We start from the raw sequence: 25,722 nt of genomic DNA on the forward strand, positions 1-25,722 counted from the left end.
CAATTGGCCCCGAAATATCAGAGGATACGTTTACCCTATTTTTCTTTCTGTCTTTCTCTCTTTCTCTCTTTCTCTCTCTTTCTCTCTCTTTCTCATTCTTTTGCATTCTTTATTTCCTAATTTTTCCACATCAGCGGGACGTTTTTTTCAATATCGTTACCTCGACTTTTTCTCTCTTATTATTTAATTTTTCTCTCTTTCTCTGTATCTCTCGCAAATCCGAGAATCGAGGGTCGATTTCATAAAAGACTAAATTTTTGTTTTTGTTACTATTTTTTTTATCTAGATTATTATATACGTATTTTATTTATGTATATTATTTACTCTCATGCACTTTTCTATATATACATAGATGTTGCTAAAAATAACTATTATAAATCTCTAAAAACCGACCAATATATATAATGAAGTATTATATTAAGAGAAATAATAAATTCAATTAACTTATTCGAATTTATTATTACTAGTATTATTATTATTAATATTAGTATTAATATTATTACTAGTATTATTACTATTATCGTTATTATTAGTATTATTATTATTGTTACTATTATTAATTTCATTTGGTCGGTTTTTCGAAATATGTATCGCGATGCTATTACGACTGTACATAAAAACAGGTCCAAAAGAACAAATGTCGAGAAAAGAGATACAAGCATCCCTTTTTCACCTTACACATCTATTTTTTATTATTTAATTATTATTTTTCTTTTCCTTTTTGTTTTTTACTGGAATATAGAAAAAATCTTATTTACAATTTACAGCTAAGAAATTGATTGAACTAACGTGTATATATATTTATATATCATATGAGTTTGTATATACACGCATAGTATATGTGCGTGCTGATATAATGCATATACATCATACTCAGAGTAAGGGTGAATAAGGATAATTGAAGAGAGAGAAAGAGAAAGAGAGAGATAAGAAAAGTACAATATGATTTTTCTTTCACTTAAAAATTGTATAAAAACAATTTATAAGGGAAAAGATATCTAGAAAGTCGTATAAAAATTCAAATAATTCCATTTTGGTTGCTACTTTTTTAAGGAAAAATTAATTTTATCTCTTAAAATCGGATATGAAACCGGCCCCCGTTTGCATCATACTGCACGTTTTTTACATTTTTAAAAGCTTTTCGTATTTACCGACCAATAATATGCCTGGCCACATATTCAACAATAATATAAGATATGTATTCTTTTATCAGCTTGTATCATCACGTTTACATTTTAAAACATTCTCTTGAAAATCCTTCAACATCGTCTAACAAATTTATATATATGATAAACAAAACAAACGAATAATGCAAGAATTTTTTCAAATCATCGATCAATTCGACTTGAATTAATGTCGATAAACGTATATATTATACTTTATCTTATAATGTACGTTTGTCAACTCACGCGCAAAATATGGACACAAAACATTAGCGTTGGAATCGAGCAGCTAGTAATTATCTTATAAATTACTATTCTACACGGTCAATACCAAGGACGAAGGGAAAAAGAAGAAAATTTTGGTAAATTACAATTAACTAGAATTCGTTGAACGGTCGATATTACATCAACTTTTTTTCTAATCTTTAACGATTTAAATAAAATCCATCATTACCTATCAATAATTTACAATATCATCCTAATTAATTATTATTATTATTACTATTATCTTTTATTATGATTATTATTAATAATATTAATTATTAATTATTATTATTATTGTTAATACGAGTGTGGGCAAGTGTACAATGAACGGCCTACGATAATAATAAATAACGATAATCGGCCATAGCCCATGGATATTGTCGATAACGGTATATGCCGTAGGGCCAACTTTCGACTGGTTATTTTATTTTATTTTTTTTTTTATCTTCTTCTTTGTCTATCTCTCTCTTACTCTATCTTCTATCTATTTATTTATCTCTCTCTCTTTCTCTCTCTCTTTCTCTCTCTCTCTCTCTCTTTCTCTCTCTCTCTCTCTCTCTCTCTTTCTCTCTCGTAATATCGTTCACTCGTCCTGATTGTGAAATTAAAAATCTCTTGTTTTAACTTACGATCTACATCGAAAAATATCTAACGTCAGTTCCTAAGAGACTCGCTCTTCCTTTCCTATCTTATCCCTTCCTTTTCTTTCCTTTCTTTCTATTTGTTTATTTTTATTTATTTATGTATATAATCCTTTTTTAATTTTTTTTTATTCTTTTCTCAACGAAACAGGAATAAGAAACTATCGTGAAGTAAAATATACAGCGAATACACTCGAGAAAATTTAAATTTGTTCAATTTCTAAAATCTATAGGTATTTTTTTTTTTTTTAACGTAAGTAAATATGTATTGGAATTTGTGAAAAAACGAACATAGTAACTTTTCTTTTCTTTTTTTTTTGCAAAAAAAAATGTAATATAATCTTTCTCTCCCTCTTTCTCTCTTTCTCTTTCATTCGCGCATGTGCATTCTTTTAGGATTTTCTCTTGGCAAAAGAAAATCCGTCACCCACGTTTTCCCGTTAAACTCACGATAAAATGTCAAGGTGACAGCTACCAGAGATCTATTTTTACAGATAAAAAATAATAACCTACGAGGCGTGGGTTCGATCGTGCATTAAATCGACGAAAGTAAGATACACATCTCTTTTTTCTCTTTTGTTAAAACCATCCTTGCTTACTTCGACAACTTTTACTTTTCCGAACTCGATCTGTATAGTTTTCTTTTTTATCTAAGATAATCCACAGGAAATAAAGATAAAAACGATGACAATAATGATGCATAATTATGATCACGAAACAATGATGATGATAATGACGATGAAGATGATAATGAAGATGATAATTGATTCACCGTACATTCGCATATTTCGTCGCATCAAATATATGTATATGTATTTGTGATGGATATGTACTTACTTACGTATGCATTTATGTATATATATAAGAAAAAAGGACGAAAAACAGCAACCATAGAAAAACATATTTTCGCACGTAATTCTAATGATCACAACAGCTTCGACGGCGATTAGATAACTCGTGTCACGATTTCCGTATATGTGTCTTTCTTATTTTTTGTTGTCACATTATATATCATACGTCCATTATAACGCACACATTGAGTATCTATTTTTATATATCCATGCATGTATGTATGTATGTATGTATGTATGTATGTATGTATGTATGTATGTATGTATGTATGTATGTATGTATGTATGTATGTATGTATATGTATATGTATATGTATATGTATATGTATATGTATATGTATATGTATATGTATATGTATATGTATATGTATATGTATATGTATATGTATGTATATGTATATGTATATGTATATGTATATGTATATGTATATGTATATGTATATATGTGTTTATGTACACGTGCATATTACCGCAAAATATCTCTCTTCTCTTTCTAATATACTTTCAACGTGACGTAATAATAAATCTTAAGTAGCCGCGACGTTACAAAAATCTTACAACTATTTAACAAAAAGGAATCTCTTTAACAACTCTTATCTATTTACTTGTCATCACCTTTCTTTCCATACAAACATTATATATATTTGTTCCACTCTAATCCCTCTCTTCTTCTTCTTCTTCTTCCAAATCATTAATTCGGTCTCTCATCATCTCTCTTTCTTTCTTTTTTATTTCTTTGTTTTTCATTATTTTGTATAAAAAAAAGAAGCAGAAAGAAATCGATAAAGAAGAAGAAGAATATTATTAATAATAATAATAATAATAATAATAATAATAATAATAATAATAAAGACAGAAATGTGTTCTTTTATATGCTCGCATTACTCACATGTAGAAATAGTGTGATTGTGAGAGAGAGAATCATAATATATAAAATGTCGATTTTCATTATCAACGAAGGTATTACTAATTTTGTATTCATAATTGCGTCCCTCACGATTATTAAGCTCGTATTAGATTTTGGTTTAGAGAATTCTAAATTATATGGAAATGAAGGGATAATAATCTTTGAATAGACAGTGAAAAAAAGAGAAAGAGTATTGAAAATGGGAATGAAAAATAGATAGATAGATTGATAGATAAATAGATAGAGAGATAGAGAGAGAGAGAGAGAGAGAGAGAGAACAGGGTGAAAGAGAGATAGATGTTGAATTGGTCGACTGGGAAAGGTTTCGTGTAAAATCCGATCTCCCGATTGGAAAAAAGTTAATACTAAAATGGAATTCGACGACTTGTTATCACTGAAAATATTATCTCTCTGTGTCCCGTTTTAAAAGATGAAATTATCACGATTTAAATATGAGAGAGAAAAAAGAATGATGATGACGACGACGATGATGATGTTTGTGTTAATTTGTTTGACATGGAGTCGTTGGGATTGAGTAAAAATGTATCGAGATAATCGATAATTATAATAATAACGAATATATATATATAACGAAATTATTACATGACCGCGCATTTTTCCTTCAGGCTTATCGCATTGTGACTTTCCACCGGCTGTAAGGAAACCGAACGATTCTTCTCAAGAGTAAGAAGATCCCGGAATAGTGCATTAACGTTGTGATTAGTTTTAGCGGATGTCTCCAAGAAACCGCAGCCCCAATTAGCCGCTTCCGCTGCACCCTCGCTCATCGGAATTTCGCGTACCGAAGGACTCTCGTCACATTTATTACCAACCTGTTCGAGAGAAGTAATAAATGCAAATCGAAAGCATTCATTAGGAATAATAGGATGATTATTGGAATTGGTAAATAAGTACGCAAGTATTCGGAAAATAAATCTTCTATAATCATTTGTGCTAGAATAGGATTGATTACTGTCTGACATATAAACGTCAACGACTATGTATATATATCTGCACGTTTTTTGATTAGCAGATATATATAGAAGATAGTAATTTATTCAAAATCAATTTCAAGAATATTTGTTCACTGGGACAATTATATTTGACGGGTTTACCCTTTAAAAAATTTGTCTATAGCACAAGTGATTATTAGAGAAGTTTATGTACTACAAATAAATAAAGATAAATTGTTATCGTGGGTAAAAAAAGAAAGAAAAATACAGTGAAAGAAAAAAGTCGTATAGACTCTTACCAGCATTATCGGTATCTGTGAGATTTCTTGACCCTTCAGCTCCCTTATTACAGCCCAAATTGGTCGTAGTTCTTCGAAACTTTGCCGTGAGCATACCGAATATACCAGGATGAAGGCGTGACCCTTACTTATGGAAAGTCGTTGCATCGCGGGAAACTGATGGGAGCCGGTTGTGTCCGTAATTTGAAGCGTGCATATGTTTTTGTTGCAGCTTATCACCTAAAAATGATGTTTCTTATAGGAGACTCTTGGTAAGGGCCTCCTTCTTTTCTCACATTTTTTGTCTTTTCTTTCTTTTTTTTCTTTTTTTTTTCTTTTATTCTTTTTTTCTTTTTTATTCCTTTAGTTTTCTTTTAGAAGAAATATTTTTACACGCTTCTCGTCGCGCACACAGCACGAATCCCACCAGTGTCCTCGCGATACGTAAGGACGAAGCATTCTTTTTTTTATTATCTTTCTTTTCAGTCATTGCAGGCCATTCCTGATAAACGCAGGTAATAGAAACAAAAGACGAGAAAGAGAAAGAGAGAAAAAAAGAGATCAAATTAAAAAGAAATCAATTCGAAAAGTATCTAGCCGGCTGACTAATAATAGTATCTACTACTGTCGGTCCTACTACATGCTACTACTACTATTACTACTGTCTGTTCTACTACATGCTTCTACTATACTATTACTCTTCATTAATTTTTATCGTGTGTTGTAAAACAAATATAAATAAAATTGTACGATATATAAAGGAATCAAAAATAAACAATGATTTTAAAAGATTAGATTAACATTATTTTATCATTGAATATACTATTTATAAAAAAGGACAAGAAAATTAAAGAAAATAACTAAATATAAAGTGAGAATTGGAATAAGAAACACACGCGATGCGCGATGAATTGTGCGCCGAAGAAACTTGTCCGTCATTGTGTGTTGCGTTGCGTTACGTTGCATTACGTTGCAGTGTGTCAAAGGATTAAACAAAAAAAATAAAGATAAAGGAAAGATGGAAGGATGAATGAAAGAAAGGAAAGATTAATCAAAATAAATGACAATAAAATGATGTGATAAAATTTAAAACACTTACCTGTCTGTAAGTATCCTCGATGGTTGGTATATAGGACTCACGAAAGGTTCCTTTCACGAAGCGTAGGACGAGAGAACTCTTACCAACGCCACCCGCCCCAAACACGACGACACGATAGTCATTGCTCTGCTCCGGCATCCTGACATCTGCCGTCCCGATGATATAAACCCCCGTCTTTCGGGGTCCCCTTTCCACGTTTAGGAATGACACGAAACCCCCTTTCCGGCCGACCTACCGCACACACATACGATCTAACATCAAATGGATAAAGGAGTTTCATTTGGGGGTGAGATAAAAAGAGAAAGAAAGAAAGAGAGAGAGAGGGAGGCATCCCCTACTGCTACTGCTACCACTACCACTACCACCACCACCACCATCACCACCACCACCACCACCATCATCGTCGTCGTCGTCGTCGTCGTCGTCGTCGTCGTCGTCGTCGTCGTCGTCGTCGTCGTCGTCGTCGTCGTCGTCACCCCTACATCCGTCTCACCGCACCGCATCGCACCTCACTACCCACGACAATTCGAAACTTCGCGAAAAGGTTATGTCGCCCCTTCCCGCCGTCACTGATCTTTACTTATACATACATACGTATATATATGCATGTGTGTGTGTATTTTTTTTTAATATATAGAAAATGCGAACTTTATAATCGGCATGCCGCATGAACTCTACAAATCTTAAATCTTATAATATTATCTTATAAAGTAAAATATTGTATTAGAATAATTAAAATTTTTCTTTCTTTCTTTCTTTCTCGTAAATTTAATAAACATATAAAACAATCGTTTAATCGCGTTAATATATTCTATATGAAATCAATTGATTGACTAATTAATAATAATAAACATATTATTTGTGTTATCGTAATGTTAGACATCTTTAGAATATGTGATCGTTCTTTTATAATCCTTTAGCTGAAATAAATGTACATACTTTAAAGAATCCCTTTTCGAAATGGATAAAAATAGAGTAAGAAAAATACGCCGGCACGAATGGATATTTATGTATATTATTTAGGGGAAAAAATAATAAGAATAAAGAAGAATTTAATGAACCTATTTAGGTTGGACGACGCCCTCGAAGGAATATCGTTGCTCGTTGACAAGCTCGGTGCAGTTGTCAAGGTGGTTCGTTATTCTTTCAACGTCAATCACTCTTCTTTTTCTTTTTCACTTTTGTATTTTTTTTTCTTCTTCTTCTTCTTCCTTTCCTTTTCTTGTTTTTTATTTCTTTTTCTTCAAAATTAACGACAATTGTAGCACACGTTTACGTTCAAGGGAGTAGGTAAAACACTACACTGATGCGATAGGTGGATCCTGGGAGAAATGCCGCTACTGTTTTAGTCGTAAGCTCATCGACCGTCGTAGTCGTAGTCGTCGTTGTCGTCGTCGTCGTCGTGGTCGTCGTAGTCGTCGTAGTGTAGTCGTAGTGTAGTCGTGTAGTTGTGTTGCAGTTGTAAATGTAGTTGTAGTTGAGTCGTAATCGTAATCGTAATAATCGTGCACTAACTCGATCCTCTCCTATACTTTTAATGCTTAAAAAATGATAAGAAAATTATTGTATCTAATTGTTGGTAAAGTAAAAGTAAGGGAAAGAAAATTTGAAATTAGAGAGGAGAAAAAGGTGGAGGAAAAGGAGATACACATTTATCTAAAATATTATTTTCTTACTTGATTATTCTCACATTATAGAACGAAAATCTACCGGTTGCAGCACCACGTTCATTTAACACTGATCGATTAAAATACTTGCATTCGATTTTTTCGCGTCAACGACATCGGGATATTCTATACTCTCCTTCTTCCTTCCGCCCCCCTGCCATCATTCTCCTTCCCACCGAATTATTCACCCCCTACTTCAATCCCGTCGGTTTACTCACCGCACGATTCTCTCTCTCTCTCTCTCTCTCTTTCTCTCTCTCTCTCTTTCTCCCATCTGCTCACTATTCGCGAATTAAGTAAATGCGCACGCACCTCAGTTGGTGCGGCTCCTTACAATGAGGAACTCGTGTGATTCTCGATTAAAGGTTATTTTGCGTTAGATTTGAAATTGATCTTGATCGTATTTTATAGAAAATTAAGATTTAACAGATTCGATAAATGGAAAAGGAAATTAAAATTCTCAGCCTTTTTTTCTTTTTGTTTTTAGTATTTTATTCAGAACATGTTCTAATATCCATGTATTTAATAGTAACAGACACGTGCATTAGCTAAGTACGTGCGCATTACGTGCACACTTAGTCTAAGAAGAAATGCGAAAAATCAATAATATTTTCGTAGGACATTATCGCTTTATTGCATATAATAATTCTTTTCTCGTGGGTGCAACAAAATGCATAATGTTCGATGATAATAATTATTATAATAAAAACCTTTTTATATATAGTTTTCTTACTTCTTTTTATTACAAATGTATATTCAAATTTTGCTTACTTATATTATTGTGGGTAAATGTTGACGAATGTTTATTGATTAAAAGAAAAAAGAAAGAGAATAGATTAAAAAACAAACCTCATTTGTATTTAGGTTTCTTTGAGTATTGGATTTTTCGTTATGATGTCACTACCCTCGTTTTCGACAGAATCATAAGTCCACTTACGATTGATCCTAAAAAAAGAAATGCACTTTTCTTTATTTAGGCACAAGTAATTGACATTTATTTGACACCTTATAAACATAGAACATTATTTATAACAATATTTTAATGTAGGTAAAAAAAGAAAAAGGGGAAAAATAATCACCTGCATTCGTGTCCACATTTTCGAGATGAACATTTAGGACATGGAAAATGACATCCTGCGCATTCTAAACTTAAACAATCGCATAAATTGTCTCCAGTTATAATCCAAATGCCTTCTTCGTTGTACAAAGTATGCCGTTTACTTCCTTGATATAAACGACGATGTAATTTACGTTTCTCTCTTTCGCTACGTTCAGGATCGAAATTTCGTAGAAATTTGTTGGTTACGTTATCCACTGCTTTTTGCCTCGAACTTCGGGCACTTCTCTATACATTTACATAACGTAAAAAATAACAGAAAAGGAATAATATATTTATCTTTCGAATATCATTTTTGTTTGTTTTTTATAATTATAATATAATAAATATTCTTCCATTCTTTTAAATAAAAATATGTTTATATTAATATTTACAGATCGTAACTGCACTTCCCCACTGCTTGTTTGTTGCGTTGCACCTTCTCCGGAAGACGAAGTAGTTTCTATGTTAGTTTTCAACATTTTTGTGAATAATATTAATTATAAATAAAATATAATTAAGTATTAAGTATAAATACTAATAAGCATAATTATATGCATTGTATAATGTTGCAAAGATAAATGATGGAAGTATGATAAATAACGCTGATTCTTAACACGATAACATAACCTATATTATCGAATACTTAAATATTGTATAACAAAAATCCCTTTTTGCATATAATTTAAAAAAACTTCTACGTCTAATTTAATATGTACTTTTTTAACTATATACGATATTTTATGTTGATAAAAATGTTGAGTTTTAGAATTTATTTTCATTGAAAACAGATTTTCTTTTCCAAATTATTGGTGTAAGCTGAATGGTTAATCTCTTCCGGCTCAATTCAATTCGACTCGTTTCAACTCGATTCGATTCGATTTGATTCGTTTCAACTCGATTCGTTTGTGTGTGTATAACGTAACCTAACTTCAAAGTATATGGAAAGGCATGGTTGTTTATTATACGTAAGAAATTAGTTATTAGTTTATAATGAGTAAGGCAAAGGAAAAAGTAAAAATATATAAGAAAAAAAAACAAATTCCTGAGAAAAAAATTATCGAGGATCTACAATCTAAATATAAAGATGTAAGTAATAAAATAAATTTTAATCACAATGTATAACCTATTTCATTTAATTTCAAATATTATCTTTCATTTTTAGATTGATGAAACTAAAATAACAAAGTTTATTCATTTACCATTATCAAAAAAGACATTGAAGGGATTAAAAGAAAATGATTATGTTGAATTAACGGATATTCAAAGACAAAGTATTGGGTTGGCTCTGAAGGGTAATGATATATTAGGTGCAGCAAAAACTGGTAGTGGGAAAACATTAGCATTTCTTGTACCTGTAAGAATTTAGTCTTCAAATTATATATATATATATATATATATATATATATATATATATATATATATATGTGCTCATAATTATGAAAGTGGTCTAAGTCAAAATAAAAAAAAAGAGTTTATCAGTTATTACGCATCACATTATTTTAAACTAAATAAATTCAATTTAATTTTCACAATATTGTCAAAAATGAATCGTTAGATAATGCTTGTTATTTCAATATTATATAGAATTAATATAGTGTTCAAATATAAAACTTTAAATATCTCGAAACAAGAGATACACGACTTAGACCACTTTCATAATTATGGGCACATATATATATATATATAACAATTTTATATTAATACATTATTATTTTTATAGGTATTAGAAATTTTATATTGTAAGCAATGGACAAGATATGATGGTGTTGGAGCACTTATTATCACACCTACTAGGGAACTTGCCTATCAAATATATGAAACATTACGTAAGGTTGGTCGATATCATGATATATCAGCAGGTCTGATTATCGGTGGAAAAGATTTGAAATTTGAAAAGAAACGTATGGACAAATGTAATATAGTTATATGTACACCGGGTCGTTTACTTCAACACATGGATGAAAATCCTCTCTTTAATTGTGTTAACATGCAGGTATATATTTTACTATGATTTAACAATTTTATTTATTTATATAGATATATGTGAAAGAGTAGATAAAGTTATATTTTTTATTTACAGATATTAGTTCTCGATGAGGCAGATCGTTGTTTAGATATGGGTTTTGAAAAGACTATGAATTCTATCATCGAAAATTTACCACAAGACCGAAAAACGCTTTTATTTTCAGCGACACAGACTAAGTACTTATTGTTCTTTTTCTTTTCTTATTTATTATGTCCATTCTAATCTTTCTTTAATTTTTTTATTAGATCAGTTAAAGATTTAGCTAGGTTGAGTTTAAAAGATCCTATGTACGTATCTGTGCATGAACATGCTAAACATACCACTCCCGAAGGACTTCAACAATCTTATATTGTTTGCAATTTAGAAGATAAAACAGCCATGTTATGGTCTTTTTTAAAGAGTCACTTGAAACAAAAAATAATCGTCTTCTTTTCTAGTTGCAAGCAGGTATTATGAGAACATTATTTACTTATTCTGTTCTATATTAATTATTTTATTAACTATAATAATTGAAACATTTATGATAAAGGTCAAGTACATATACGAATCATTTTGTCGATTACGACCAGGAATTAGTTTGTTATCTCTGTATGGTACTCTTCATCAACTTCGAAGAATGGAAATTTATGAATCATTTTGTAAAAAGCATCATGCCGTATTATTTGCTACGGATCTTGCTGCACGTGGATTAGGTAAATTATTATTTCAACATTCGTTTCTTTTGTAAATAACAAGAAATTGACTAATACTATTGTAGATTTTCCTGCTGTAAATTGGGTTGTCCAAATGGATTGTCCTGAAGACGTGAATGCATATATTCATCGGGCGGGTAGAACAGCTAGATTTCAAGCAGGTGGAGAATCATTATTAGTTTTGTTACCATCTGAATTGGAAATGGTTGAACGACTTCAGGATCGTAAAATACCAATAAATATGATAAAGTATGATTATGAAAGTAATATAAAGCTTTACGTTATGATAAATATGCATACCGATTACTAATCATTTATATTATGTTTAGAATTAATCCAAATAAATTATATTCACCACATCGCAAACTCGAAGCACTATTAGCCCGAGATGTATATTTAAAAGAAAGCGCAAAAAGAGCTTTCAAAGCATACGTTAGATCAGTTTTCTTAATGAAAGACAAAAAAATATTTAATGTAAAAGCTTTAAATACCGATGAGTATGCCAAATCATTAGGTTTAGCTATACCACCAAGAATCCGATTTTTACAAAAGCCGCAAAAAAATACTTCTAATATACAAAATAAAATAAATAAAGAAAATGAAGAAAATGTAAATTCAAAAATATGTGATAATAATGAAACAAGTATAAATATTAGTTCTAACGAATCTGATAACGAGGAAGAAGACGATATAATGAAACCTATGAACAAATGTGATAATAGTGGTTTTATGAATGGTAAGTATAAATATCAATTTAATGAAAATGTGAATAATTTTATTATAAAATTATTTTTTCCATTTTTGTTATTATATAGATGATAGCGACGATGATTTATTGACCGTAAAGAGGAGAAATATAGACATTGACGATATGTCTGACGTTGTCGAAAATACAGAAGATAAGAATAATAAGAAAAAAGTTATTACGAAAGCTGCAATAGCAAAGAAAATACTTAAGAAGAAAATTATTCCTAATAGTAAAAAAACTTTTGATGACGAGGGAAAGGTAGTATTTCCATCATATTAGCATGATATTACTTGTGAATATACCTATTACAAATTTTTTTCTTTTTTTTTCTTTTATTCTTTTATTTAATTTCAAAATTTAGGAAGTGATAGATTCAACGAAAAGCAAAGTATCTGAATTAGCTAAGAAGTATGAGAATGAAATAGATTCGGGTATTAACATTGAAGTAGCGAAACAAGTTTTACGCGAAGAAGATCAATTTGATAAACAAAGATTTAGAGATAAAATCAAGGAAAAGCATCGCCAAGAAAGACTTAAATTGAAAGCTCTTAAAAAGGAAAAGAATAAAGATACAAGCGACAACGAGGAATTACAGGAAGAAAATAATGACGAAGCGAGTGAAAGTGAAGTTAGTGAACAGAATCTTTCGTGGTTGCCAGATCCAGATAAAATATATGGAGAACAAAAAGTAGACTCCGATAAAAATTCTCTAGATAATTCAGAAAGTGAAGAAAATAGCATGATTCATGTGTAAGTTAAAAATTAATATTTAATCATAATATATATATATTCTATAAGTACGCAGAATTATATAAATGAAATTTTATATTATTGCAGTCCTTCAAAGAGAAAACTAATAGAACAAAATGGTAAAAGTGTCAAAAAGAAACAAAAATTAACCAATGAAATTGTTAATTCCAACTTAAAAACAGTCGAGGAATTAGCTTTGCAACTTTTACAACGATGAAACTGAGTTACAATTTTTATATGTATTTATGATATAAAAAATTGTAAAGAAATCGTCTTATACAAAATATTTTTTTAATTCTTTTGTCTTATTCTTATAGTTTATATAGAATGTAAGTACAGGATTATAGAAATTACACGCTGCACAGTTATATGTATGTATTATGTATTATTATTAATGAAGCATTAATATTAATACTTCATTAATCACTTACATGTTTCATTGACTTAATAAGATTATTTACAAAATATATTTTACATTACTTCAATCGTAGATTAAAACCAGAATACTTAATGGCACGTTTTATTATCTAAAAGACAATAATGAAATATATGAATCATTCATAATATTAATTTCATTTAACATTGTGCAAATGAAATTACCCCTACTTAGTACTTAGAGTAATTTCTTTCCATCTTACTAACAAGCAGATATTACGGTTGTGCCCGAATGGATTTTAACGAGCTTTGGTATATTAGTAGTATATACCTTTAAGGTGTTCTCGTGGTAAAGTATTTTCATCAAATGCCCAGCCAATTTTAAGTAAAAAGCTTTTAAAGTTTTACTTTTTCTTATATTCGTCTTGTATTCTTTTAAATCTAAATATTTAGTAAGTAGTAGCGTTATTGTTTTTTGCTTTTTGTAAGACTTATGGATAGAAAAACTTCTAAAATATAAAACTTCTCTCAGAAAAAATCGAACACTATTCACCTGCAAGAGAAACGAGAACGCTTCTACTTACGCTAGCGCGTCAATTAATAAATACTTAGATTTAAAAAAATATAACGCGGATATAAGAAAAAACAAAAATTAAAATGCTTTTTTCTCAAAATTGGCTGGCCAATGGATAAAAATATTTAACTACGATAATACCTTAAAGGTATACTGATATACCAAAGCTCGTTAAAATCCGTTCAGACACAACCGTAATGTCTCCTCGTAAGATTTATATAAAATAATATAGCAACATGTCAGAATTAAAAATGTATCTTTATAATTTATAAGATTATCGTTTGTTATTTTATTTTATACAAAGAATCTACAAGTAATACGCCACGTAATATTCATTTACTGCTAAATGTACTTATTCTGATGCTATTTTAATATGTTTTAATATAGCATCAACAACTTCCCTACTTGTAGCTTGACCGCCAAGATCACGCGTATGTATTCCCTGATTGATAGTTTTATTTATTGCACTTTGAATCAAGGTAGCATGATTTTTGTGCCCCAAATGACGCAACATATCGACTGCTGCATTTAACATAGCAATGGGATTAGCAATATTTTTTCCAGCAATACTTGTGCCGGTATTACGAGTACCTGGTTCAAAAATTGTATAATGGTCACCATAATTTTTACCAGCTAATAATCCTGCTCCACCTAACAGACCACAAACTACATTGGAAACAATAGCTCCATATAAATTTGTAGTAAGTACAACATCAAACTGATGCGGGTTAGAAACCAATTGCATACAAGTGTTATCGATGATCATGTCATTATGAGCAATATCTGGATAATCTTTAGCAACGTCTCGTGATATTTCTAAAAATAATCCATCTGAAAGCTTCATTATATTAGCTTTATGAACTGTAGTAACCTTCTTTCTTCCATTTCGCTTAGCATATTCAAACGCATAACGTGCTACTCGTTCAGAATTAGACCTAGTTATAACTTTCATGCTTTCAACAACTCCACTTACGCTTTCATGCTCTAACATAGCGTATTCTCCTTCTGTATTTTGTCTAACGATAACGATATCAATGTTTTTCTGGCGAGAGTTAACACCCTTATAAGAAACACAATGTAAAACATTCACATAAAGATCTAATTCGTTACGTAGGGCAACATTACGAGAAAGTACTCCAGCTTCTGTACTACGTGTTTCTATATTCCCTTTCAATGCTACTCCATTTCTACGAATTGACGTGATTGCATAATCTAAATCATCGTTATTATCGGCATTGGGATCAATATCTATATCTTCAAAGTCTACGGGTACACCCGCATACCGAAAAACCTAAAATATAATTGATTTAACTAAAACAGATGAACAGAACTATGCACATAACAAAAATAAGTTTCACCCAAATAACTCTTCAATTTATTTTCATTATTATTCTTAATAGCTTAACTTATAACTACCTGAATTAATTTCTAACATACCTCTTTAACGTATCCCATTAACTCAGGTCCAATACCAGCTCCAGGTAAGACCGTTACTGTATGTCGTCCACCATAATGAGCCTTTGGTATTGGCATGGTTTTTTTTATTGTAGGCGTTTTATGTTGAATTTCAAATGCTGATTGAGAGGCACAACGGTGTATCTGATGTATCACTGTTTTTGAATGCAAATATCTAAGAACTGAACGAGCAGCCATTTCGAATTATTTTACCTATTTTAGATAATAAAAAGAAATTTTATTCAAATTTTTATATCCTCTAATATATTTAAAAATAATTTTAATTTATTAGATCTATTACTCAATACCTACTGTATTTTGCAATTCTATTTTCAAAGTGCTTCTAAGGTCCTTTAGATATAGAAACAAGAGCTGTTTGCAAGTGTGCAAATTTACGTTAGGTCTGTTTTGGATTTATAATAGAAATTCTAGTGATGTGATTGGTCAGAAAACAAATTTTAAGAAAATATTAATTAGAAGCTGGATTTAAAGTCTTTATAAAACAACTTTGAAATTAAATAAAAATATAAAAATTTTGTAATATTACTTGATATCGCAACTATAATTAAATGTCAATATCTGGACAATGTTTTCTATAGTACTTTAAATTGTAACCCTCATCGTTTTTTTAAATAATCATTCTCAATTAATTCCTTATAATATTATTCATTTAATTGTCACTATATAAAATTTAATGCAATTATAGATTTTTATCAATAAGTATGATATATTAACTGTTAATTCTTACATATATATATATATATCGCGAGTGAGTTATTAGCCAATCAAATTGCATTCGTCGTGACACTTTAATTTACGCGCCAATAACCCATCGTAATAGTGCTATGAAGGACGGTTGTACAATAATCTATTGTTCCATCATGGTTCCGAACCGATAGAAAAACAGATATGTTCGAATAATAGAATTTTTTGACAATACAATAATACTTAAATAGTTCTATTAATTAATAAAAAACTAAATACTTTCGGATTTAAAGTATTCGGAAACGGAACGTTTTATCATCATTTTAAAAACAAAGTTATTGAGCGCGCACAGTATACAGAAAAAAAAATTTATTTTCTTTCTTTATTTAATATATTTCAATTTCATATATTCAGCATTCAAATTATTGTATGCTAATATTAGTTTGTTAATATCAACAATATGTATACTATACTTTTCGTTTTATATTTATCGATTTGTTACTTGGTACTCGACATTTAGAAAATTTTAAACGAATTCAAATTTGGCGGCATATTAAAAACGCTTATCACTTGACTGCAGTTGTGTGCCACAAGACTTAAATAAGTCGATCAACTATAAAATTATGTTAGTTTATGGATTGCTTAATTAACAAGATACGTTAAGATGGTATCAAGCTGTGTATAATAATTATATAGAAAAGCTAAAATCAAAGAAATTCTTGTAAAAGTATATTTGAAGAGAAAAAATATCATTAATAAAAAAAAGATAAAAGAAGAAGATAAAATTAATGACCTGAGTGACAACATTTATAGACTAACAAAATTATTCAAAAAACATTAAAAATACGAGGCAAGGTTGATATATGCTTGTATAAAGTGATACGAGTGTAAGAGAGTATTGGTAAAAAGAACTGTAGCGGTGAAAGGGGTAGAAGAAGAGAAGTAGGGGAAGGGAAAAAGAGAAGGAAGAAGAAGAATAAGGAAAAGTGTAGGAGAAAGAAGAGTAGAAGGAGTAGGAGAAGGAGGTGGTGGTGAAAGAGGAGAAGGAAAAGAAGGAGGAGCTTATCTACAGTGCAGATCGTGAGGGCGCGGGGCCGCGACCCTGAGCCCGATACGCGTAATATTATCCTGGGCAGAAAGAGAGCCGAACCGGTAGTAGAATAGTGTAGTTGTGGTAAATGCAACCGAATGCTTTGGAATACTTATCTAAGAAAGTTTTATTCGTATGGAATAGAAGTGAGGTACCAGGATAGTTTCATATCTCGAGATAGATATCATTAGAGTGTATTAAAGGTCAAGAGTTCATGATCGGTTAAACAGAAAAGAAATGATGATCTGGGTCTTGCGAAAAGTTTGATGACAAACTTTGTTTCTTCGTTTATTCTTTTCTAGAAGAATATTTTTCTCAATCCCTCTACACAAAGATCTCAAGTAAATTTAAATTATTTTTATGTTTGAAAAGAAATATTTTATTTAGTAAGGTGTGCCGAAAGTTAGAGAGAGAAAGAAAGAAAGAAAGAAAGAAAGAAAGAAAGAAAGAAAGAAAGAAAGAAAGAAAGAAAGAAAGAAAGAAAGTGGTTAGCAAATAGTATAAGTGTATGCGGCCGTGCGACAAGTGATAGTTTTTTTTCCTCCTCTTCCTCCTCCTCTTCCCTTCCCTCCCTTCTTACCCCTTCATATCAAACCATACATAACTGATTACATCTTAGAATTATCTCTCTGTTAAGCCAGTCTTTTTTCTACTTTGTTAAAAGTGTTTGCTCGTGTGCGTAATCGTTTATCAAATTCAAAAATGCCGCTGTTCGGTAAGAAAGATTCTAATAAGAAAATGAAGAAGGATAGCAAAGACGATAAATCACCATCCGTCGAAGACAAATATATTTTAAAGGAATTACTTGGAACGTGAGTTTTAATTACCATATTGTTTTTGTATGTCATGTACACATACATATATATATATATATATATATATATATGTATATATACACACATATATATACTTAACATACGTAATGATACGTAATCTTCTTCTTAACTCTTATGTAGACATTGTTTGTTGAAAGTATCTCTACCACATGGACATGTGTTTCTGTTTATTTATCTCTTTTTATCGGTTTAAACTGTGATTCCACTTGTTTTTTATTGATAACATGTAGAAATCGCTTGATAGTATATAACATTTCATATTCTGTACTAAATTCATCAATTGGAAATTTATTTACATTATACTTGATACTATTTTGTGTTATTGAAAAATTTTATTTTATTTTATTTTATTTTTAATGTTTTACATTTTAATTTATATATTTATTTTTATAACAGGTTTTCTACACAACACACACACACACACACATGTTTGAAAATGTTGCAAGAAATTTCTATAAATAATTTGTTTTCTTTAATGAAAGTTATATATGAATTACAAAAATAAATTACAGAAAGTATCATTTTGCTATAATTTTTCTTATCAGGTTGAATTCTTTGAAATTTATTTATATATATGGACCGTTTATTTAGAAAGTGGTTTAAGTCCACTTTCTTTTGTTTCGAAAAAATTAAAGATTAACATATCAATGATTACTCAATTTCTTTTACCGATCAATTTTAAATTGTACAAAACATGGGCACTTTTTAAGAAATTAAATATTAACTAGTTATCCATAAAAAGTTCACATTAAATGAAGCATAAATTACGTGATATCTCATTTTTTTAGAATGTATATTTTTATATGTAATTGTATATATATATATACAAGGTGTTTTGTAACTATTAATACAAGACAGCAGAGGATGATTTTATGTGAAAAACTAAGTCAAAAATATAGAATACAATTTATTTTTATAAGACTTTGTTTTTGAGAAAAATAAATTTGAAAATTTTTGGAGTACTGACAAATCATTTGACTCAATTTACAATCCTAGAAACTAAAAGCCTTGTTCAATAAGGATAAAAGTAGAACTGATACAAGAAATTTCATCATACTGATAATGTTTGTAAACATATTTGAAAATATAAAAATGTTCTTCGAAATATCCAAAAGTAAGATAATAAAATCCGTCTAACTGAAAATGAATCAAGTATACATGTACTTCTCAAATTTTTAAACTTACTTTTCATCCCTACCCTAAACCGTATACTAAAATTTTTGACAGGTAATAATATTAATATATACACATCGTGAGCTTTTTTCTTATACAGGGGTGCATTTTCTGAAGTAAGGTCAGCAGAAAGTAAAGAAAAACCAGGACAAATGTTTGCAGTGAAAATAATAGATAAGAAGGCATTGAAGGGAAAAGAAGATTCTTTAGAAAATGAAATCAAAGTATTGAGAAGGTAAGATAATTATTTCTATTTAGTAAATATCGATAAAAATTATGTGATGTGTTGAGTTTTCAAACGCTGACAGGTGGTTGATTGATAATTTATTAGCTTTCTAATCGCTCGGTTCAACGTTAGTACTTTTTTGCATGTAGTTTATAATAATATAATATATATGCTTTTTATATAGATTATTAATTTTCCTGCCTGCATACCATTACCTTTTTCTTTCCTTTTTTTCTTGTACATTATATTACATCTGGGTTTTTAGTAATAATCGACACACATATATATATATATATATATTATATATTATTTTGTAGTTAATAATATTATATTTTTATCATAGCTTTATGTAAATATTGTTATATTTGACAAACTTATTTGTAAAAGAAGAAAAAAAGAAGAAAAAGTGACTAATATTCATCTATGTTCTGGCATAATTACATAGTGACATTTTGATGAACTTTAATAATTATCAAAGATTTTTTCTCTCTTTTGTTTATGTATATATATATATATATATATATATATATAATATAAATATATAAAATATATATTTATATAAAACATATATATATATAAAATACGTGACATTTTATTAAATGTAATACAAAATAACCCAAAATAATTAAATGAACAGTTTTTAATATTGAAGTAAAAGTATTATGTCATAGCATACTTATTTAAAAGATAGATAAAATATAGAAGATATAACTTCAATATCACATAGAAATTAAAATAAATAGTATCAAAGTAAAGAATATATATTTGAAAGCTCCATATACCCTAGTAGCACAAAATTTTAAAAAATATTGAATACATGTGTATTTAATATTAAAAAGAGATTTAATGTCTTTTTAATATTAAATACATATGTATTCAATATTTTGTGCTATTAGGGTACACTGACGTAGTGCATAAAAATAATAAACAAATTTATATAAATGTTTGTCCTATTTTTTGTTTGTCCTATCTTGATTTTGAGTTATAATTATTTTTAATCTTATATCAATTATTTATCAGTCGTAATAGAAATTGTTTCAAGTAATTATTTTCGATTGAAATATAAGCATCTTAAATATCTACTTACAAATTTCCTAGTTCATTGGAAAGAGTTTAGAAATTACTTGAATTTATTGGCAACCTTCTTCATTATGTTGCCAAAGTCTATCAGCAGAATATAGAATGAATTAATAGCTTCGTTTGACTCTGAATTATTAGAACAAAATAGTTTGGATTTGGAAACAAGGTTAAACGGAACAAATAATAATGCAAATCTTACTATTTTTATATACCAAATCTATCGATGTAAATTTATGTTTATTTGTATATTATAGTACATTTTCTAGAAAATGCAAATAACTAATTGCTATCTAACATTTTTAAGCACTGTATATTTTTATGATAATACAGAGTAGTTTATAGTATTATATTAATTTAATTTTTTATTAAAAGTAGAGTAAAAACAAATCTAAAATTAGAAAAAATAATTGCATATAGATTATATTAGATTCTATAATAACATTTATTTCAATTGATATAACCATTAGTTTATTTTTAATTAGAATAAATAGTTCAAAAAATAGTTGAAATAATTTAAATTACATGAACTACTCTGAATAGATCCAAGTTGGTATCTTGTATGTCATCACATTATATGCTGGATCATTTAAGAATTTCTTTTCTACTAAATAATTTATGTCATACGTATATAATTAAAAATTAATTTTCATGCAAAAATTATTCGCACCAAATATATTTTTTTATTAAAAGTTAATCGTAAATTTTTTAATTCTTTTATATAATTCATTTGATTATATTATATTATCACATGAATTCTTCTTGGATTAATAGGATTTATTTCTCTATTTCTCTCTCTCTCTCTCTCTCTCTCTCTCTCTCTCTCCTTCTCTCTTTCTCTTTCTCTCTTTCTCTCTCTCTCTTTCTTTCTCTCTCTCTTTCTCTCTCTCTTTTCTCTCTCTCTCTCTCTCTCTCTTTCTCTCTCTCTCCCTCCCTCCCTCTCACTCTTTCTTTCTCTCTCTCTGCACAAAGTATAAACTCAAGAAAAATCTGGAAAAAAGAAAGTTTGAGCAAGCTATAAGTTAATTTAAACATAAATCATGTAATTTTGTGTGGTATTGTTATAATTCGTAGGTTCAGTGAAAGAGTGACACCACAGAGTGGTGATGGACTCCTCAAGTCGGATAGTAGTGGCGAAACAGGATGGTAAGTGTGGGCCCTCTATTTGGGCACCAACTACCTATGTGGCTCAATTCCTGTATCATTCAACAATATCATACATTACTATAATTCAATTTACATCTTGCTCACATAAATTTGTATATATATTGATAAAAAAAAAAAAGAAGCAAAAAATGCCTGAGCACAATTTTCTCACTCGATGTATTGCGCATTTCAAACAAGTAGAAGAAAGTAATCGAATCCTCAATTGTATACAATTATAACTATATGATTGTAAAGCATTTCATTGATCAGTCATAGGCCTATTACATAAAAACCTATATTTTAATTTTTCTAATTCTATTTTAATCGCAAAAAAGTATACGTCTATTTTATAAATTTGAAACTTATTTTCGGAAAATTTGTGTTCAGATAAAAAGAAAAAAAGTTATTTATGCCTATACCTCATCATTGACATTATAATCATTATAATCAAATTTTATGTTTTATATCTCATTTATTTCTTCACATATATATATACTACATATTATTAAGATATAATATTAATGTTGTACATATAGTATTATTAGTAAAAAGTAAGTATATGTAGATTTAAACGAATTATATTTGAAATATAATTTATCATTATATATATTAATAATTGTTGTTAATGTCGTTTGTGCTTTTTCCTTTTTATATGCTATAATTGTTTGCTGTATTTTGTGGCCTTTATTTATTTTCTAGTATCCTGTACATACATATATATTATATATAAACAAGGTTTTTTTGCTTTGCTAACAAGTAGTATTATGTTAAACTGCTCATATTAAATTTTGAGAGAGTAGTTGAGAGTCTATTGCTTTAATACAGCATGTTATGTGATGAACAATATTTATACTTATTTTATTAAAAATGCAATAATTATAGTCAAGTATTAATATATCTTTAGTTCAATAATAAATTGTTAAAGAATTGAAATTTTCTAATAAATTTATTTTATTAAAATAAAAATTGTGTTATGAAGATGATTAAAATGTATAGTATTCTTGAAAAAATCTTATAATCATTCTAAAAATATTTATATAATAAAAAAAAAGATAGAAACTATATTTAAACAGAATATTTAAAATGTATAAGAGAAACATTTTCTAATAAGAGATTAAATGAAATTAAAATATGATTGTTACAGGCTAACACATCCTAATATTGTACAACTATTGGAAACTTACGAAGACAAGCTTAAAGTGTACTTAGTTATGGAGTTGTAAGTTTTGAACATTGCAATAACAATTACGTTTAATATCGATAATATATATGTATATAAATTATATTAATTTTTTATTACAGGGTTACCGGTGGCGAACTTTTCGATAGAATAGTTCAAAAAGGTTCCTATACAGAGAAAGATGCCTCAGATTTAATAAGACAAGTTTTAGAAGCGGTTGATTATATGCATGAACAAGGTGTCGTTCACAGAGATCTTAAACCAGAGAATCTCTTATATTATAGTCCAGACCCAGATAGCAAGATTATGATTAGTGATTTTGGTTTATCTAAGATGGAAGATTCAGGAATAATGGCCACTGCCTGTGGTACACCAGGATATGTTGGTGTGTAAATGAAACCATTTTATTTATATTTTTTCTTTTTTAATTTTTACAAGAATTTATTATTAAAATTATTATTTCTAGCTCCCGAAGTACTCGCTCAGAAGCCATATGGCAAAGCAGTTGATGTTTGGAGTATAGGTGTCATCTCTTATATTCTCTTATGTGGATACCCTCCATTTTATGATGAAAACGATGCCAATCTCTTTGCACAGATTCTGAAAGGTAATAAAAAGTTGATGTATACATATATTTATTGTTTTTAGACAACGGAGAAGAGACAATATCATCAGATATTCGGATTAATTGTAACATTTAGGATTGACAAGCACATGAAGTAATACATTAATTTGAAATTTTCATTTTTAAGGTACTATTTTAGTTTTCGTATGCAGCATTAGTACATACATAGCGTAGTAAGTAATGAAATTTCTGTGTGCGTCTGAGTCCTTGTATTTGATCGTTAATTATTATCCCTTTGATGAACGAGTGCTAATTATCTACTTACGAATGTTTTCATAATAAACAAACATTATATCGTTCAATTCTTTTAGAATCAACAGCTTTAAATCACATATAGTAAATACCATAATACACAAGTATATGATAATACAGAATGATACACATGTGGATCTATAGTACTGTGCTTGTTTATATTAGAAATATTTCATGTTAGAATGATATATCTCCAAGGGCTAATTTGTCGCATAATAGTTTTTTTTGATTAAACGAAATAAATAAAACATTAAATTATAAATGACCAGGAATTGTATCGACACTAATTATGAGGAACTCAAGATAAATAGTATCTTTTATTTTTGTTTCTTGGCTTTCTTTTTGTTTTTTCAAATTTATCTTTTTTTTCCCTTACAAATTATACATTTGCTCTATTTATACTGTCACAAAATCGTCTACTCTATAGCAAGGAGCTAATCAGACTGTTATAGGTGAATTTGAATTTGATTCACCATACTGGGACGATATCAGTGATTCAGCTAAGGATTTCATACACAATTTGATGTGCGTCAATGTTGAGAAACGCTTTACGTGCAAACAGGCCCTAGCACACCCTTGGTAAGAATATTTATTAATCATTTTCTCTTTAAAATAAAACTTATAAAATAAAGAACATTTTTAAGCTATTTAAAAAAAATGAAATATTTATTAAACTTTTAAAATAATTTTATATTTTCAAATTATAATGTAACTGCAGAAATTAATTAAGAATATGTTAAACATATATCAACTTCATAAAGGAGAGTATTGCAGAAATACAATTGATATTAAATAATATATAATTAATATCAATTAAGTAAGTAAAGAAATTCTATTCCCTGTGATGACTTGCAATTAATAATAATTTAATAATAATATCCTCTATAGCTTTTAGTTTTGATATGCAAATGAAAAATAAAAAAAGGAACAAATTAGAAAAATGATAATTATCAAGAAATATCATAAAATTAATAATTTAGATCTAACTATCCTATTAAATAAGATTCTGTCATTATAAAATTTTTTCTAATCATATAACATAAAACATTTTAATATTAGTTTAAAATACATTTAAATATATTTTATCTAATTTAACACATGTATAATTAATTCTTTTCTAGGATTTCTGGAAACGCAGCTAGCAATAAAAATATCCATGGTACTGTATCTGAACAACTTAAAAAGAATTTTGCCAAATCGAAGTGGAAGGTTAGTATGGGTATACAATTAGCAAATTCCTGATTGCGCATATATTTGCTCACCAGGCTCCGTAGGAAAGTCTCCCACTTCTCTCATGGTTCCAGCAAGCGTATCATGCTACCACGGTCATACGTCAGATGCAGAGATTGGCACTCAACAGCGGTCAGCAACAACAGGGCCCAGGATCAGGCCCCTGCACCGGCAACCTCACGCCGTGTCCCGATCAATCGCAAACCAATCCCAACAACCATCAGCACAGACCACTGGGACCTCAAAACAACTTCAATTGAAGGAAACGTTTGAGCCATCATTGTCCACACCAAACTTGGTGGATTTACCGACCTCTTCTCCCATTCCACTTACTCCTAGCTCTCCATTCTACTTACGCAGCAAACGCTTTAAATTATGGGGCAGTACACGCATTGCCCTCTCTACTCTTTTTCGAGTTAATGTCTCGTATCTTAGGAAGCAAAGAAAATATAAAAAATGTTGAATCTCACTGCTAAACATTCTCTAGAAGTTAATGTCAATGAAATCTAATGCTTTGTACATTATTTACAAAGTGTTGAAAAAGCTACATTACCTCAAGCTAAAAATGCTTTATTACAATTTCCTATGACATAGTTTAATGCTGATTATGTATAGTACGCAAATTTTAGTCGATTACACG

General features: G+C 29.1%; 5 protein-coding genes and 1 long non-coding RNA gene across 9 annotated transcripts; 3 read left to right on the forward strand and 3 right to left on the reverse strand.

Annotated features, from left to right (window-relative positions):
* Nucleotides 1-50: 50 nt before the first annotated feature.
* On the reverse strand, nucleotides 51-8,139 carry LOC107073089 (GTP-binding protein Di-Ras2). Its single transcript, XM_015333536.2, has 4 exons — nucleotides 7,218-8,139; nucleotides 6,157-6,387; nucleotides 5,079-5,297; nucleotides 51-4,659 (listed from the first exon to the last, which is right to left on the reverse strand). The coding sequence occupies exons 2-4, from the start codon at nucleotides 6,292-6,294 to the stop codon at nucleotides 4,426-4,428; spliced, it is 591 nt and encodes a 196-aa protein (XP_015189022.1). The 5' UTR covers nucleotides 6,295-6,387; nucleotides 7,218-8,139; the 3' UTR covers nucleotides 51-4,425.
* On the forward strand, nucleotides 5,189-6,268 carry LOC149033031 (uncharacterized). The gene is made up of 2 exons (XR_016176140.1): nucleotides 5,189-5,329; nucleotides 5,544-6,268. It is a non-coding gene; the product is annotated as an uncharacterized LOC149033031 (long non-coding RNA).
* LOC107072980 (putative ATP-dependent RNA helicase DDX10) lies at nucleotides 7,609-13,628 on the forward strand. The gene is made up of 12 exons (XM_015333343.2): nucleotides 7,609-7,746; nucleotides 9,711-10,008; nucleotides 10,085-10,276; nucleotides 10,643-10,915; nucleotides 11,003-11,124; nucleotides 11,194-11,395; nucleotides 11,478-11,640; nucleotides 11,706-11,889; nucleotides 11,970-12,376; nucleotides 12,456-12,646; nucleotides 12,750-13,138; nucleotides 13,226-13,628. Exons 2-12 carry the CDS (start codon nucleotides 9,913-9,915, stop codon nucleotides 13,353-13,355), a joined length of 2,349 nt encoding a protein of 782 aa, XP_015188829.1. The 5' UTR covers nucleotides 7,609-7,746; nucleotides 9,711-9,912; the 3' UTR covers nucleotides 13,356-13,628.
* On the reverse strand, nucleotides 8,646-9,456 carry LOC107073096 (ARL14 effector protein). Its single transcript, XM_015333548.2, has 3 exons — nucleotides 9,315-9,456; nucleotides 8,903-9,168; nucleotides 8,646-8,768 (listed from the first exon to the last, which is right to left on the reverse strand). Exons 1-3 carry the CDS (start codon nucleotides 9,399-9,401, stop codon nucleotides 8,684-8,686), a joined length of 438 nt encoding a protein of 145 aa, XP_015189034.1. The 5' UTR covers nucleotides 9,402-9,456; the 3' UTR covers nucleotides 8,646-8,683.
* Idh3g (Isocitrate dehydrogenase (NAD(+)) 3 non-catalytic subunit gamma) lies at nucleotides 13,499-16,008 on the reverse strand. Its single transcript, XM_015333409.2, has 3 exons — nucleotides 15,855-16,008; nucleotides 15,525-15,755; nucleotides 13,499-15,378 (listed from the first exon to the last, which is right to left on the reverse strand). The coding sequence occupies exons 2-3, from the start codon at nucleotides 15,738-15,740 to the stop codon at nucleotides 14,440-14,442; spliced, it is 1,155 nt and encodes a 384-aa protein (XP_015188895.1). The 5' UTR covers nucleotides 15,741-15,755; nucleotides 15,855-16,008; the 3' UTR covers nucleotides 13,499-14,439.
* Nucleotides 16,009-16,881: 873 nt separating this feature from the next.
* CaMKI (Calcium/calmodulin-dependent protein kinase I) lies at nucleotides 16,882-25,587 on the forward strand. Of its 4 annotated transcripts, XM_015334946.2 has the most exons (10): nucleotides 16,882-17,678; nucleotides 18,002-18,149; nucleotides 19,447-19,581; nucleotides 21,724-21,795; nucleotides 22,940-23,014; nucleotides 23,098-23,360; nucleotides 23,442-23,582; nucleotides 24,305-24,431; nucleotides 24,974-25,061; nucleotides 25,157-25,587. In XM_015334946.2, coding segments are annotated over exons 1-10 (1,236 nt in total). In that variant the 5' UTR covers nucleotides 16,882-17,677; the 3' UTR covers nucleotides 25,343-25,587. The 4 variants fall into 4 exon arrangements, with proteins under 4 accessions (XP_015190432.1, XP_015190433.1, XP_015190435.1 ...); XM_015334947.2 differs by having other exon boundaries at nucleotides 16,882-18,149; XM_015334949.2 differs by lacking the exon at nucleotides 18,002-18,149.
* The last annotated feature ends 135 nt before the right edge of the window (nucleotides 25,588-25,722 follow it).

Source organism: Polistes dominula, unplaced genomic scaffold (assembly GCF_049000335.1).
Source record: "Polistes dominula isolate Pdom_NZ unplaced genomic scaffold, Pdom_raw_medaka contig_31, whole genome shotgun sequence".
Classification (NCBI taxonomy): domain Eukaryota; kingdom Metazoa; phylum Arthropoda; class Insecta; order Hymenoptera; family Vespidae; genus Polistes; species Polistes dominula.

Bases quoted from the DNA above. Each gene is read 5' to 3' on its own strand.
- LOC107073096 (XM_015333548.2), bottom strand. From the start codon at position 9,401: ATGTTGAAAACTAACATAGAAACTACTTCGTCTTCCGGAGAAGGTGCA. The intron at 9,169-9,314 runs GTAAATATTAAT...GTAAATGTATAG, and splicing joins GGGAAGTGCAGTTACGATCT to AGAAGTGCCCGAAGTTCGAG. The intron at 8,769-8,902 runs GTGATTATTTTT...TTCTTTTTTTAG, and splicing joins AAATGTGGACACGAATGCAG to GATCAATCGTAAGTGGACTT.
- LOC107073089 (XM_015333536.2), bottom strand. From the start codon at position 6,294: ATGCCGGAGCAGAGCAATGACTATCGTGTCGTCGTGTTTGGGGCGGGT. The intron at 5,298-6,156 runs GTAAGTGTTTTA...CATCATTTTTAG, and splicing joins TCGAGGATACTTACAGACAG to GTGATAAGCTGCAACAAAAA. The intron at 4,660-5,078 runs GTAAGAGTCTAT...TCTCTCGAACAG, and splicing joins CACAGATACCGATAATGCTG to GTTGGTAATAAATGTGACGA.
- LOC107072980 (XM_015333343.2), top strand. From the start codon at position 9,913: ATGAGTAAGGCAAAGGAAAAAGTAAAAATATATAAGAAAAAAAAACAA. The intron at 10,009-10,084 runs GTAAGTAATAAA...TTTCATTTTTAG, and splicing joins TACAATCTAAATATAAAGAT to ATTGATGAAACTAAAATAAC. The intron at 11,125-11,193 runs GTACTTATTGTT...TTTTTTTATTAG, and splicing joins TTTTCAGCGACACAGACTAA to ATCAGTTAAAGATTTAGCTA.
- CaMKI (XM_015334946.2), top strand. The intron at 18,150-19,446 runs GTGAGTTTTAAT...TTTCTTATACAG, and splicing joins TTAAAGGAATTACTTGGAAC to GGGTGCATTTTCTGAAGTAA. The intron at 25,062-25,156 runs GTTAGTATGGGT...TCATGGTTCCAG, and splicing joins TTGCCAAATCGAAGTGGAAG to CAAGCGTATCATGCTACCAC.
- Idh3g (XM_015333409.2), bottom strand. From the start codon at position 15,740: ATGGCTGCTCGTTCAGTTCTTAGATATTTGCATTCAAAAACAGTGATA. The intron at 15,379-15,524 runs GTATGTTAGAAA...ATTATATTTTAG, and splicing joins TAATGGGATACGTTAAAGAG to GTTTTTCGGTATGCGGGTGT.